We start from the raw sequence: 14,137 nt of genomic DNA on the forward strand, positions 1-14,137 counted from the left end.
GCACTGTGTTAAATCAAAACTGACTTGAATATCAACCCGTAAACTCACCAGCAGGTTTCTTTCTACTGACTTTCTCTGGCAGTGCAAGCTTGAGCGTAGGGAGAAGGACTGTGTGGAGAGGCAAAAGGGAAGTGCTGTTATATATGGACCAGTCCCAGCTGAGGACAAATCTCTGGTGGGATTTGCTCTTTTGCTCTGAGATTTGATCCAGTGGGATTTGCTCTTTTGCTTTGATGAAACTCCTCCTGAGTATGTATCAGTGCAACACTCTGATTGCCTCCTTTCTGCCAAGAGCTCTTGCCAGAAGCAGCCCCAACCCCTGTTCCTGTTTCCTGAGCAAACACGGCGCCCGAGCGACCCACCTGCAGGTGGACGTAGTCGTAGTCATCCATCCAGCTCTTCCCCGAGCTCTCGCCGTGGGTCCCGGGCGGGTGCTGCTCCTTGGCCGGCAGCGCGCCGGGGCCGCCCCACGGCTCGCGGCTCCTCTCGCCGGACTGGGGCGCGCGGGGGCCGCTCTCCGCGGCGCTCCTGCCCCGCGAGCCGCCCAGCGCCGGCGGGAAGAGCGCTGGGGCGTTGACGCTGATGGTCGTGGTCAGCTGCTTGGCGTCGTCCGGCACCGTCCTCGCCACCATAACGAAGCGGTCCAGGTCGTCACACTTGTTGTGCGGCCTGTTGACCGCGAGGACGTTCAAAGACCAGCTGTAGCTGTTGAGGTCGTGGCTGGTCTGCGTGAGGATCTGGTGGGAGTCCTCCAGCCTCTGCACCTCCCGCCTCATTTTGTTGTAGAGGCTCCCGTCGGCCAAGCAGGCGGCGTTGGCGGCCGAGCCCCGTGCGAACTGCAGGTAGGCCACGAGCGAGCGCTCCACGGCGTCCACGGCGGCGCGGATGTCGTTGAGGTGCTTCTCCAGGTAGCCGTAGGAGCGCCAGTCGGCGGTCACGAAGGCCATGAGGTTACCCACACCCGCCTCCATCATCTGCTGGAGGCAGTAAAGCCTCTCTATGGCTGTGTCTGGATCCAGGATTAGTCTTTTGTCCGGCGCGGTGGACGCTGAGAAAGAAGACTCCTTTGATGTTGTTGACGATGTGGACATGTTACTCCTGGTACTTCCCGTGCTGGAGAAAGACAGCCTGTTTATCCCGTCGGTCACATCCTGGAAGCCTTTAGTGTCTTGTAGCATGGCTGGTGGCACATCATAGACACCCTCACTTCCTTCGGAGATTCCACTTTCATTTAGGCCTGTCTGCTGTCCTGGAAAGGCCGTGCCCCGTGGGGTGTCGTACACATCCTTCTGAGGTGCAATTTGCTGCCCGAGAAACTGGTTTTGATGGTTCACAGGGATGTCGTACACGCTCTGCTTGCGTGGCACTCCATCAGTCGATAAAATTCCCTCAGGAGAATATTTCTGACTAAGTTCTTTCCCAGTTGCTTTGGTGATGGGAGGAGGAATATCGTAAACTCCTTCTGGTCTGGCACTGTGGCCCAGGGGGGATGAAAAATCCTGCAGATTTTCCCTCAGGCCTGTATCATCTCGGCACACAGGTGGTGGTGGAGCATAGATCTGAAACACCGAACACAAACCATGAGGCCTCTCACTAGAAAAGTAAAATAATTTGCATCTCCCATACGGAAATAAAAACCTAGGATGAAAGATCTGCCATCGTGTTTCATCGGTTCAGATACTTACCCTGAGTTTGACAGAGGGTCAGTTTTAATATCTTACTTATTGATGTTCACCTTGATAAAAATTGTCCTAAGCAGCAAAGGCTCCAGAAGACCATAACCCACTTCTGATCACTAAGTCCCGCTGCCTGCGGTTGGGAATTCTGACACAAGGCTTCGTGTCATCTATTTTAATGAGTAGTCCACACATCTAAGGAAATATTTGAAGTATTGAACCTCCTTCTCCTTCGAGACTGAACTCTTTGTTTAAACAAATTTTTGGCCAGACATGAAAATGGAGCACCCCAAAGAAACAACGTGACACTTACCCCTTTGGTAGGCGGTATATCATAGATGCCTAAAGCTTTTGCTTCTCCCATGGGGACTGGATATGTAGGCCCCTTAGCGGATGCTGGGGGAATGTCATATATCTAAAGAAAGGATAAATTGGTTATAGAAACAAGTCACCTCGTGAGAGCTGTGATCTCAGACTATTTGTTGTTGTTTCTGTGTTTCCAACAGCAGGAAGATCAGGACGGTTGTAAAGCTGTGCTTTGTATGGGAGACTTACCTGGATTTTCCTGGTATTTTGAGCACTTAGGAAGAACTGCACTCCTGCTACCCTGACTTCATCCTTAAGGGTGAAACCAGTGCTGGTCTATTACAGGTCCCTCCTGGAGGGACGGGGGAGCCGCACGTCCATGTGGCCAGATTTGCTGATACGCCCAGTGGCTGATTGGAGGGATGGAGCAAGAGGCCCGGGTCAGCGCACACTGCCGAGCTCCGGGGCCCAGGCTGCTGCTCTCAGCGCCCCGGATCTGCCTTTGCGGGGGCTCCCTCCTGGCACAGAGCCCAGATGTTCGGAGTCGCCAGCGTCCCGCTCGTCCTGCCCCGCAGCGGGCGCTGCCCCTGCGCTAACACAGCCCCTGCTGGTGTCTCTGGTGGTTTCAGCCCCTTGGACTGAACACAGTGTTAGGTGCCCTTGGGTGTCAGGGCTGTTTCACAGAATCACAGAATGGTTGAGGTTGGAAGGGACCTCTAGAGCTCATCCAGTCCAACCCCCTGCTCCAGCAGGGACACCCAGAGCACGGGGCACAGGGCGGCATCCAGGCGGGTTTGGAAGATCTCCAGAGAAGGAGACTCCACAACCTCCCTGGGAAGCCTGTGCCAGGGCTCTGGCACCCTCAAAGTAAGGAAGTTCCTCCTCACATGGAGATGGAACTGCCTGTGTTACAGGAGCTGTTGCAGGACCTTTCCTAGAGGAGCTGCACTGCTGAGGACCGTGCAGAGATGCAGCGCGTTAGCTACGAGGCTCTGCAACATCCACTTTAGATTTTGGGGTCAAGTGTGGAGGGGGGCTCTGCAGGACAAAGACACACTTCAAACCCAGTGCCACGGCGCAGCAGATGTGTCGCAGTAAGGACTGCCTGCCTGGTAGCTGCTCGTGTAGGAAACAATTTTGCTCTTATTGAGTGAATTACTGTTAGCTAAGCAACAACAAAGTAAGGGAAAAAACACTGTTCCCAGGCAACACATTTATTCTGCTCAGACATTCTGTTTGATCAAAACACAGAAAACAAATGGGACTTTGGTGTTTGGTGTGCTGCCAGATCTTACTCAACATCAAATGCAACTTTGAAGTTCTGCATTCTGTGAAAAAGCCATTGCACCTAATTAAAACATATTTTAGCTCTGGAATGACAGAACTTGCTCTGTTCATAAACTTCAGGTAGCAAGTTACTACCTTTTGTGCCCTGTCAAAGCTGTTGCCAGTTTTATTGATACTCACCCCTTGGAGAGGGCGAACGGGGGGGATATCGTAGGTGTCCTTCTGGTATTTGGAAGGGAACTCATAAACATAACCTTGGCCTGACCTGACTGGAGTTATTACCTGTGGATTAAAAGAGAAGGGTAAGAAAACATCAAGTCTTTGAAGCTCGTGACATGTTTTCTCTGTAACCGTGTACGGTTCTCAGTACGAACATTCCTCTGTTATTAACTCGCAGATTTTAATGCGGCAATTTTAGTAACACGGGTCGCCTTCTGACAGCTGCAGACTGCAAACTGACGCTCAGTAGGCACAAAAGCACCATCTTTTCTTTCCTAATCTGCTCTGACCAGGCTGCTCGCTGCCCCTGCAAGATCTCTTATTGGCCAGGCCTGGCTTCTGCAGCAGGGAGGAGGCCGCAGGGAGCCCTGCACTTGGCCCCAGTGCAGGGCGCGGGACGCGACGGCCGCAGCTCCCCTGGCCAGGTGAGTCTGGGGCTGCGCATCCAGCGAGGATAATCCCAGCGAGGAGCTGGGGGTCTGCCCTTAATGGCAGGGGCTTCAGATATGCCCTGTGCCTTGCTTTCAGACCTTGCCCATGGAGGTATCTCCCCATGTGCCTCAGCAGGATTTCTGCGGGACTGCCCTACAGGACAGCATCCTGCGGATGGATGGAGGTGGCTGCTCTGCAGGACAGCACCCTGTGGATGGATGGAGGTGGCTGCTCTGCAGGACAGCACCCTGGAGGGCTGTGCAGGCTGTGGCTGTATTGGCAGCCAAGCAATGCAAGACGTCAGACCATTCCTGAAGGAAGTGCACAACTTAAGAACAGTCTCTGAAGAAAGCTTAGAATTGACATTTTTGATGTTTTCTAAACCATTAATGACCATAATGACTTCAAATAGAATGTGGTCAAAAATAAGTGCCTCACATCTTGGACAGCATCTGCAGGACAGAGTTTCAATAGTGCAGTGCAAAGGCAGCAGCTGCCTAACCCAGGGCTTTCTAGAGGCAGCACTGACATCCCAACCTCTGCCAGTGCTGCTGAGCTCCAACAGGGAAGCCCAAATACTGCAAACCAAAGGCAGAAGGTGGCGAATGACACGGCCCATGGAAGATGCAGTTTCATGCTCAGCTGGGGAGAGTTCTGTAACAAGATTACCTCACTAGCCCTGGAAATGCATGCAAAACATAAAATAATTTATGACCGCATGCCCAGCAAAGATCCCCTAGCAGTTTTGCCATAAGAAAGCTTGGTATCCTGGCTAAATGTCCTGGATACACTTTTTTTAACTGAGGTCTGCAGAGAAACTCTATGGTGCCAACCCCCTGCATTCCCTCCCGCTAGGACAATGACATCAGCTTTTCTCCTTTTCACTTGCAGCCCCAAGTACTGCTTTCTGACAGAATTCAGTTCACTGCCCTTGAGAGGACACCTGATGAATTTAGTGTGGGATTAGCAGTGTTTGCATACATACGTTTTCTTAAAAAAATACATAAAAAGGTATCGAATTTATACAGACAGTTCCTTTCCCACAGCCACCTACTGCATTGTAAAGAAACATTTACAGAGAAACCTTTAGGAAGGTTCTGCCTTAAGTTCCTGGAAGTTTCCCGCAAAGGATCACCCCGGACATTATCCCTCCCAGGTCACTCTCCGGTAATGCTGAGATTACGTTGTTTGCTGGAGGAACGTCTAGCTCAGGATCAGCACTTTTCCAGGTGCTTTTTCTGCCCTTCAGGACTAAAGATCAGGCCGGGGTAGTTTGTTTTTGGAACCTTTTTTCTTTTTTTCCAGTAGGGCACTGCCAGTCCAATGCTTTCCACCCAGTTTGGGAACAGAAGGTTTTTAAGCAACGTTTAGTTGGAGGCTTCCTTTGGGGGCTCTGAAAGGACAAGGACAGCGTCTGTCACCCGGTGCTGAGTCGCTGGCTTTAAGGAACGACCCTTTGGGAGAAGCGGGAGCGCAGGGCACAGGCCCTGGGCAGCCCAGGCCCGCGGCGCTCCAAGGTGCCTGGGGAGCTCCACAGGCTGCTCCAAGCGTGGCCGGGCCCAGCGCCGCAGGCTGCTCTGCTGAGCGGCGCCCGCTGCCCTGCGGACAGGCCCTCGGCCTGGGGGCCGTCCCCGCAGGAAGGGGGTGCCTGAAATCGCACGTCTGAGAAGCACGAGGGAGAAGCACATTGAGTCCACGGCTCCGCTGGCACCTGCCCCACGAGCTCAGCTCCCTTCTGAACCCAGACCTGCTGTAACTGACCTGCTGACAGCCAGCACACGTGATCACAGAATCACAGAACCCTTAAGGTTGGAAGGGACCTCAGAGGTCATCTAGTCCAACCTTCCTGCTCCAGCAGGGTCACCCAGAGCACGGGGCACAGGGCTGCGTCCAAGCGGGTTTGGAAGATCTCCAGAGAAGGAGACTCCACAGCCTCCCTGGGCAGCCTGTGCCAGGGCTCTGGCAGGAAAGAAATTTTTCCTCAAGTTCCTGTGGAACTTTTGGTGCCTCAGCTTGTGGCCGTTTCCTCTAGTCCTGTCGCTGGCCACCACTGAAAAGAGGCCGCCCCCTCCTCCTCACTGCCTCCCTTGAGGTATTTATACACGCTGATCAGGTCCCCCCTCAGCCTCCTCTTCTCCAGGCTGAACAGGCCCAGCTCCCTCAGCCTTTGCTCACAGGGCAGATGTTCCAGGCCCCTGATCATCCTGGTAGCCCTGCGCTGGACTCTCTCCAGCAGCTCCACATCCCTCTTGTCCTGGGGAGCCCAGAACTGGACGCAGTACTCCAGATGTGGCCTCACCAGGGCTGTGTATAGTTTTCCTGCTGGAAAACTGATTCCATGATTCTATAATACTGTCATACAGCAAAGGTTCTGCTACGGTCAGGAAAATAAACTAACCTAAATAGTTTTCATTTCTACATTTTGTGGTAAGATCATGTTCAATACGTGACCAGGATTTCCTACTGAAGCATTAAGCATACTGAAGCATACTGAAGCAAGTTGACTAAACCCTAGGCTGGAAAGCTGGACTGGAGTTAGTCTTCATCTGTGTAAATGTGCTGAAACTCTATAGCGTAACTCTTAGCACAGCAGCTTCTCTTTGGTTTGCAGCTGGATAAAACAGGTGAAAGGAAGTCACACTGAACGCTCCAGGTAGTTCCTCCAACTGCCTACATCAGCTCCTGCAGTTCCCTCCTCAGTGCTGTGTGTCCTGGAGAACATGTGACAGAGCGGAGCACGGAGGCCGCGAGGACAGGGTGACGCTCACATGCAGCACACGTGATGCTGACATGCAGCACATGTGACACATGCAGCACACGGGACGCTCACACGCGGCACACGCGCCTCCCTCGGGCCCCGCAAGCGCCGTGCAGCTCCCTGCACAAGCTCCGTCGCCCGTCACGTCTCCGGCTTTGGGCAGCAGGCAGCCACGCGCCGCCCTCGAGCTCCTGCGCGGGTCGGCTCTCAGCGTCCTGCTCTCCCAAACCTGGGCTCTTTCGGCATCCAGTCACTCCCGCACTCTCTCCGCGCTCGGAGCAGGAATTTCAGTGGCAAGTTCAGGGAAAAATCTCGAGTCTCTAACATGGAACAGGACGTGAAGCAATGCTGGTGCGAATGTTTGCGCCTGTAAAAACTGGTGTTGTAGCTGTTGTTATTGGTAAATACAGTGCTTTAATAATACTTACATAAGCCTAAATGGCGAAACAAACGATATCCTTGTGCCATGGAGGCTGAGGATGTGGAACAGAAGCTGCCCTTGTGTCCAGTTTTCCCAGGAAGATCCCCCCTTTGCTCTGCCAGGCAGTAGTATCGGGCAGCCGTGCGATTCCCACAGCTCATCCGCAGGGACCCTTCCCCTTCGCATCAGAAAAGGGTGACATGCCAGACATCTAAAGGCTCAAAACATTAGCAGGCTGCTGCTTTTATTCATTCTGCTGCTGCTGTATAACCCTATCTGATCACACTCCTGCTAGTCTGGCCAGCTGGAGGAAGCTAATTCCACTTGGTGCCGCACGACTCTTTCCTGTGATGTGTTTTGGCTCCTTCACTTTGTCGGAGACTGCTCTGTGTGGGCGGAACAAGCCCCTGTCCTGGGCGCTTTGGTCTCTTGTCAAACATGTAAACAGGTTAAAACTGTCAATTTTCCAACCAAAAATGCACTGGAGCTCCTTTTTAGGCCCCTGAAGCAGTCACACAAACGGCAGAAAATAAGGTTCAAAAACATCCCAGCAGTACCCAGCAACAAGGGGGATTTGTTGATAACATGAAACCCAGCCACGGTCTCCCAGTGACTCAGGTGTGTCTTCCTGCGTGGAAGTTTACTAGCAAGAACCAGCACGTTCTGAGTGATTTCATCAGAAAATTCTCCATAAATGATGAAAAGGTCAGGACATCATCCAGGGGTATTTCCTGTTGTGCCGTCAGTGCTCTCCCTTCTAACGCTGCTCACTAGTTCAACTTGCCTCCTGCTGCTCTGCTTTTCCTACTCACTTCAGCACAGAAGCTGCTCATCATGAAAATGCATCTCCAGCAAACATTTTGTTACAGTAATTGAAAGGATGATGCGAAAAAGTAGATTATTTCTTCCGATTCTCACGCCCTAAAGATACCAGTGTCTCACAGGAGAAGCCGGGACATGTTTGCACTGGTCCTACTGCATGAGAAAGAGAGAGGCAGCTGGGGAGATAATTCTATGTTATTCTAAGAAAAGCACGGAAACCAAGATTTTCAGAAGCAACTTTTGATTTGGGATATTCACCCATAAATGGGTTCATAAGTGAAGGTCCTATTTCTGAATAGGATGCTCAGCTCCTTCAAGTGCCCTGTTCAATCTTTCCTTTATCCAGAGGATTGAGTGCTGGATGGCAGCTTCCTTTTGAAGATGGACTTTGGAAGAAAGGCGATGGCTGCAAAGGAGAAGTTCCCTCCTCTCCCTTCTTGAATAGGGGTAGCAGCCCTGCCTGGTATTTAGCAATCCATTTCCTAACAAATGTCACTGAACTGCAGGTCATACGAGGGTTTTTTTTTTTTTTTTTTGCTTTTTCTTTCCTTTTACTCTTCTCTTTTAAGGATGTCTGTGGTCATCTGGGTTTAAATCACCCTGCATTTCAAACCAGCAATTTTCCTTGTTTATGCATTGAAAGAAACAGATGGTGTTCCCACAAACTATCTAGCCCAGCATTCTCAAAACATCGTAACCACTTAATCCATGCAGAGCAACTAACGGGGAGCAGGTTTGGCTCTGGAGAAACATGTAACGAGCCTACCGCAAACTTCCAGGACTGAAAAACAGGGACAACTGAGCAGGAAGTTTGTCCTGTTCTTGCTGGAGACCAGGCTCTTCCAAAAGCAGTTACTTGGGCCCTTTCCATGCCAACTGCATGGTTTTGACCAAGAAAAAGAGCTGAATGTGCATGTACTTTGCAAAATAGTCAGCCTTGTGGTTCATTAAATCTCTTTTCCTTAAATATAAGGAAACAAACAAACAAAAAATCCCAAGTTTTTGTCCAGGGTAAAAATGGAAGTTAGGTTATATAAAGAAAGCACATTACTAAGCGAGCAACAAGACAGGTCTCTGCTTACCCCAGATACGCCAAACTGTCCTCTGCCCTGCCCTTTGAGCAGAATTTGGCCTGCTGGCCCATCCTTGGCCTGTTCCCATCAACACCACTGCTTGCCCTGCAGCGAGATGGCAAATGGGCTTCCCTAGGCTCCCAGGTGAGCAACGTGAAGCGCAGAGACACTCAACAACCTGCCCCAAATCCCAGGCATACGGCAGAGCCCAGAAGGGCAGGCGGGCACCACGGTACCACGCAGGGCCCCAGCTCTTAGAAACACTTAGAAAGCAGATGCCTTCGTCTGAAGGCCTGTTCTTGGGCACTGCGGCTGAGCTGAGCCGTGACAGGATGTGTTGAGGGGAGGCTCTGGTGGTAATCGAGGCAGCTGAAAGGACCTGTCTTGCCGTCTAAACCCGGCCCTCTTAACAGAAAGGACCGAGTGTTTCCCCTCTTTCACGCACAGCGGCAAGGCTGCCACTGACTATCTGATAATGTATTTCCTGTGCAATGTATGTGCAAAAAAGGATTTTATGAAGCAGTAACCTTGACTTACTTAAACGGCGTGTTTGCTAATCATTAATTTTAATCATCATATGTGATGATATCCAATGCGGTTCCTAGCTGTTAGGGAGTCACGGTTGGGGTTATGTTTTCGTACGTGCTATGGATACTCTCAATTACCGAGCTTGTTTTTGTGAGCTGACACAGGCCTTAAGATTATCAAATCACAAGACTTTAGTTTGGCATAAAAAAGGAATGAAAATCTGGCCACTAGGAGTGTTTTGTCAGAGTATTTTCAGCCAACAGGGAGATGTCAGGCAGCCTTTTGATCCCGGCTGGCACACACTGAAGGAGAGGGGAGGAAGCCAGCAGAGGCATTTGTATCTGCTCCAGGTTTATAACTGAATCTGTAAGCTGGTTTCCAGTGCCACGAGCCTCATGGCCACTGCACGGCAAGAAGAAATCCGCAGCAGTGACTGTATTGGCTTTCTCAGGCTGACGGAGATGCCAGTTTCACTGCGTGGCAGGAAACCCGGGGGCTGCCGCCGCGCACGGCGACACCGCGGCTTTGCCCCGGCCGCCCTCCCTCCGTGCTCCCCTGCTGCCTTTCTCAGAAAGGAGATGGGTGCAGATAAGGAGAGGTGGCAAATGCTCCTCTCACCCAGACCTGCTTTGCTTCTCCGTGCCGCCTGCATCTTCAAAACGGCTGCTTATTTTCGCCCGGAGTGAAAACGGAGTGCTGTATCTCCAGTCGCTGCCCCAGACCCTCCTCTGTGAAGATCTGCTTTCGTGCTGTACCCGTAAGGGCTCTCTGTAGTCCTCATGTCACTGGCACGGTGCGTTGAGTCAACAATGCTGAACTTTGCAGGCTCGGGCCTTTAAGCAGGAATCACTTTATGTGACAACGAAACATCCTACTTGTACATGCCCCTTCTCAAAAAACTCCCTCACAGTAATGTGAAAAGTATATATGTGTGTGTGTGTGTGTGTGTGTGTGTGTGTGTGTGTGTGTGTGTGTGTGTGTGTATGTGTGGGTGTTGCTTTAGGCTTTACAATTAGTTTAATCAAGACTTTACAACTTCTGGTGCCACTTTTTCTTTCTTTCCTCCTATAAACCAGCACAGATCATGAGCTTCATTAAACTGTTTTTAAGTTCCTTATTTTCTTCTCTACCTAAAACACAACTTATCTCCTTTGCAACTATGTTTAAAGCTCTAAAATTACATGAAGAACCTCATGTTGTACCAGGACAAGCTAACAAGGCTGCACCAAGTGCAGTGGGATGGTGCTGACGTGCTACAAGTGGGTAAGCTTTGGGTTACGGCACTGAATTCCTCCTTGCTGACAGTGTTCATGATCACAAGCTAAATGCAGACAGAGTCTTTATATAGATCTTATTGAATGAGCACTACAAAGAGGAAAAAAGCTCAACATTTTCTTCAGCGACAAGATTTTATTGCTTGCTTGCTTTGTTTAAATGATGCTTCCATGACCTGATCCTGCTCTCACTGCTGTCAGCTAGAGGGTTTTCTGCCCGCTGTGCTCAGAGCTGCATTTGTGCTCCCTGCAGGGAAACAGGGCTGCTCCCGGCTGCTCCTTCAGCTGCAGGACTGGATGGGAATGGGAATTTCCTAGTGTCTGAGGGAGTCATTCTGGCTTACAACATCAGACAAACCAACAAACATCAGACAAACCAACATTTCCGAGGATGTGTCATTTTGAGTAGGTAAGGAGCAAAGAGAGAGAAGGGCAGAACATACCAGCTAGCACGATATTACCAGCAGTTTTCACAAGTATGAAAGAGGATGCTTGCCCAAGGCTCCTGAAAAAGAGTTTTACCATCCCCATCCCTATGACAACTATTTATTTGAGACAGTGGATGACTTCATAGTTTCTGCATGTGTTGGCCACAAGGCCAGGGAGCTGATGTGCTTCAGTATCAGGAATACAACAGTCATGCACTCTGGAGTACTCAAATATCTGCGGGTGGATCTAATGGAGAAATCCCCCTTGCCCTGCCAAAGCCTTGTGTGCAATCTGTGCGTGCATCGCCTAAAGAGCAAAGCATTCTCTGCAAACTATGATCAAATGGGAGCAGAGGTTTTAATTAATGAAAAGTGTGCAGGGAAAGCAGCACCTCAGCATTTGGGGGGGTTCGTCCATGCTGAATACTTAAGGCAGCTGCGTGTTTTGGTCCTCCTGATGTGTTCACTCTTAGAAAGGCTGGAACACGAGGAACCATTTGGCAAGTGAACACTCCTGTGTGGGCGGGTAGTGCCACGACTCTCTTGAGAAGGCTAAACCGAGGCAGAGCTCAGAGGAGAGGCAGCGATGGAGCCAGGAAAAGCAGAGCAGGGAGAGGGCCTGCTGTTAGGAATGGCACCGAATGCTACCGGCTCACAAGCAGTAACTGCTGCCGGCTCACAAGCAACCCCCCGGGCAGGATCTGCACCAACAACCTGTTTAGCAGGTGGGGTTCCACAGGGGTGTTCTCAGGGACACAACGGGGCAGAAACATGGAAGCACTTGGGAGCTGCATTGCTCCAAGACAAGACAGCCAAAGCTTCCCGCAGGGAGAAGGCCCCCGGCTCGTGAGTTGTGTTTTAGCTCCGTTTTCATATGGGTGTCTCAAGGCAAATGTGTAGCTGCAGGCTCCTGATAGCTGCTGCTCATGTCAGCACAGCTTGTTGGGGCAAGTTTATGGGAGTAGCTCTATGGATACAGGCACTTAACAGCCATACATAACAGCAGACATAAACTGCATTCTTAACTGCAAGTTCCATCAATGTAATTGTTATCCTCGATGTCAGTAGGGACCAATTGTGCAAATTAAAGTGTTTTAATGAAGAGGCCCAGTTGAAATATGCTAGATTTGGGGTTCCTTCCTTCCTTCCTTCCTTCCTTCCTTCTTTCCTTCCTTCCTTCCTTCCTTCCTTCCTTCCTTCCTTCCTTCCTTCCTTCCTTCCTTCCTTCCTTCCTTCCTTCCTTCCTTCCTTCCGTCCTATGGGCTGTAACATGAAAGACTTTCATCTCTGGAGAACTTAACATTTTTCACATTTTCGCCATTGTAACCATCTGTTTTAGCAGAAAGCTTCAGTTAGATTTTTAATTGAAAAATGGGTACTATATGCACATTATTATTTAGAAAAGTAAAATGTAAACGTGTCATTACAGCCATGTGGGAAGTATGATATTCTTAGGCTATTTAATTTTCTTCCAAAATAAAATCTACAAAATCAGATCCTCTAGAGTCCTCTGGTCTAGTTCCTCTACCAGGAACCTCTAGATTTCAACCAGAAACGTGGTCCCCAACAGAAAAAGGATGAAGACAAGTCTTTGACTATCTTCTTAGAAACCAAACTTCCTCCCTATGATGAGACTCACTTTTTCCATCACCATTTTTCCACTCAAGTTTTTGCAAAATACTCCACTGGTGATGTTTTGTAGGGGAAACTGAAATGATACAAACTTACTGTTTGAATAGCATATTTTCAGTTGCAAACGAAGATCCACTTAATTTTCTAAGAGCCCCGAAGCAGCCCATAAATACAAGCTGGCTTTTTTCTCAGTCATTTTGCTAAGGTTTGATGGTGCCTCCGATGCGTGCAGGCAGCTCCATGTCCCCGAGGAGCTCGTCTGCTGCGTGAGGCTGCAGCACTGGCCTTTCTGCTGGTACTACAGGGGAAAAAAGTACATCGCCCTGCTCTATAAATAGCTGATTAAAAAGGGCTCTGCCTTGAGGCAGAAGCGGGGGCTCGGGGTGAGATCATCTGTTTATTCAGCCTAATAAAATGTAGACTCTTTCTTAAAATACTTATCCACAGATCACATCAGTAACTAACTACTGCTTACTATGGCTTGTGGGCGAGGGTTTCTTCACTCAGTGGTTTTCTAGAAGAGCACTGAGGGTAGATTAACTTCACAGGCTTCGTATCAGTAAAATGACTGTTCTCTTATTAATTTGACATGGAAAGTTACAAGGGAAACTCTCAGGCCTATGGAAAAGGCTGGGTGCTGTTCTCAGCACACAGCTTGCATTTAGTTTCTGAGAACTTCACCTTTTAAAGCACATTTTGTGAAAGAGGGCACTGAGCGCTGAGGTTTCTGTTTCCATTGCTGCTGCACTCAGCAAATTTGCTGTGTTGAACATTTTAATGTTGAAGAAATATTATTTTTTTTTTTACCAAGGCTACAAATGCCCAAAGTCGAATTTGCAACATTCAAGTGGAAGAAAGGAGAGATTGTAAGATCGGCGTTTGGGCCGTTTAAGTAAATCCTGTCACAAGAAGCTCTGACATGTAAGTGCTGGGGGCAAAGGAGGCCATTCTTCCTCACTGGGAGGCAAATACATTTTGCCAACAACCACAGATGGCACACAGGTGCCCTTTCTTTCTATGAGAGAAATGCACCCAGCGAATTACAGACAACCCTCTCCTGCACTCCGAGCCCGCGGCTGCGGAGCCCGGACAGTGTGGGACTGGGCAAGGCGGACGGCAGCGTGGAGGCCACCAACTTTGGGAAAAGGGCAAGGATTGCAGGATGATGAGGTATGAGGCTCTCAGTCTGTCAATGGTACATCTGTCCCTGGAAATAAGTCAGAGATGTTCAAGTGTGGGTTGGAGTTCCTGTCCACTACTAGCACAACAGATGAGTTGCTA

At 50.0% G+C, this 14,137-nt stretch overlaps 1 protein-coding gene across 1 annotated transcript in view; it reads right to left on the bottom strand.

The window, feature by feature from the left end:
- NEDD9 (neural precursor cell expressed, developmentally down-regulated 9) overlaps window positions 1-14,137 on the bottom strand; it is a 35,486-nt gene that overhangs the window by 3,847 nt on the left and 17,502 nt on the right. Inside the window, exons 3-6 of the mRNA XM_026047050.1 lie at window positions 5,104-5,127; window positions 3,450-3,551; window positions 1,990-2,091; window positions 363-1,559 (exon numbers count right to left, since the gene is read on the bottom strand). Coding sequence (XP_025902835.1) covers window positions 363-1,559; window positions 1,990-2,091; window positions 3,450-3,551; window positions 5,104-5,127 — 1,425 coding nt within the window. The remainder of the gene's footprint in view (window positions 1-362; window positions 1,560-1,989; window positions 2,092-3,449; window positions 3,552-5,103; window positions 5,128-14,137) is intronic.

The sequence above is a fragment of the Nothoprocta perdicaria genome, unplaced genomic scaffold (genome assembly GCF_003342845.1).
Source record: "Nothoprocta perdicaria isolate Ctin4 unplaced genomic scaffold, notPer1 scaffold_47, whole genome shotgun sequence".
Classification (NCBI taxonomy): domain Eukaryota; kingdom Metazoa; phylum Chordata; class Aves; order Tinamiformes; family Tinamidae; genus Nothoprocta; species Nothoprocta perdicaria.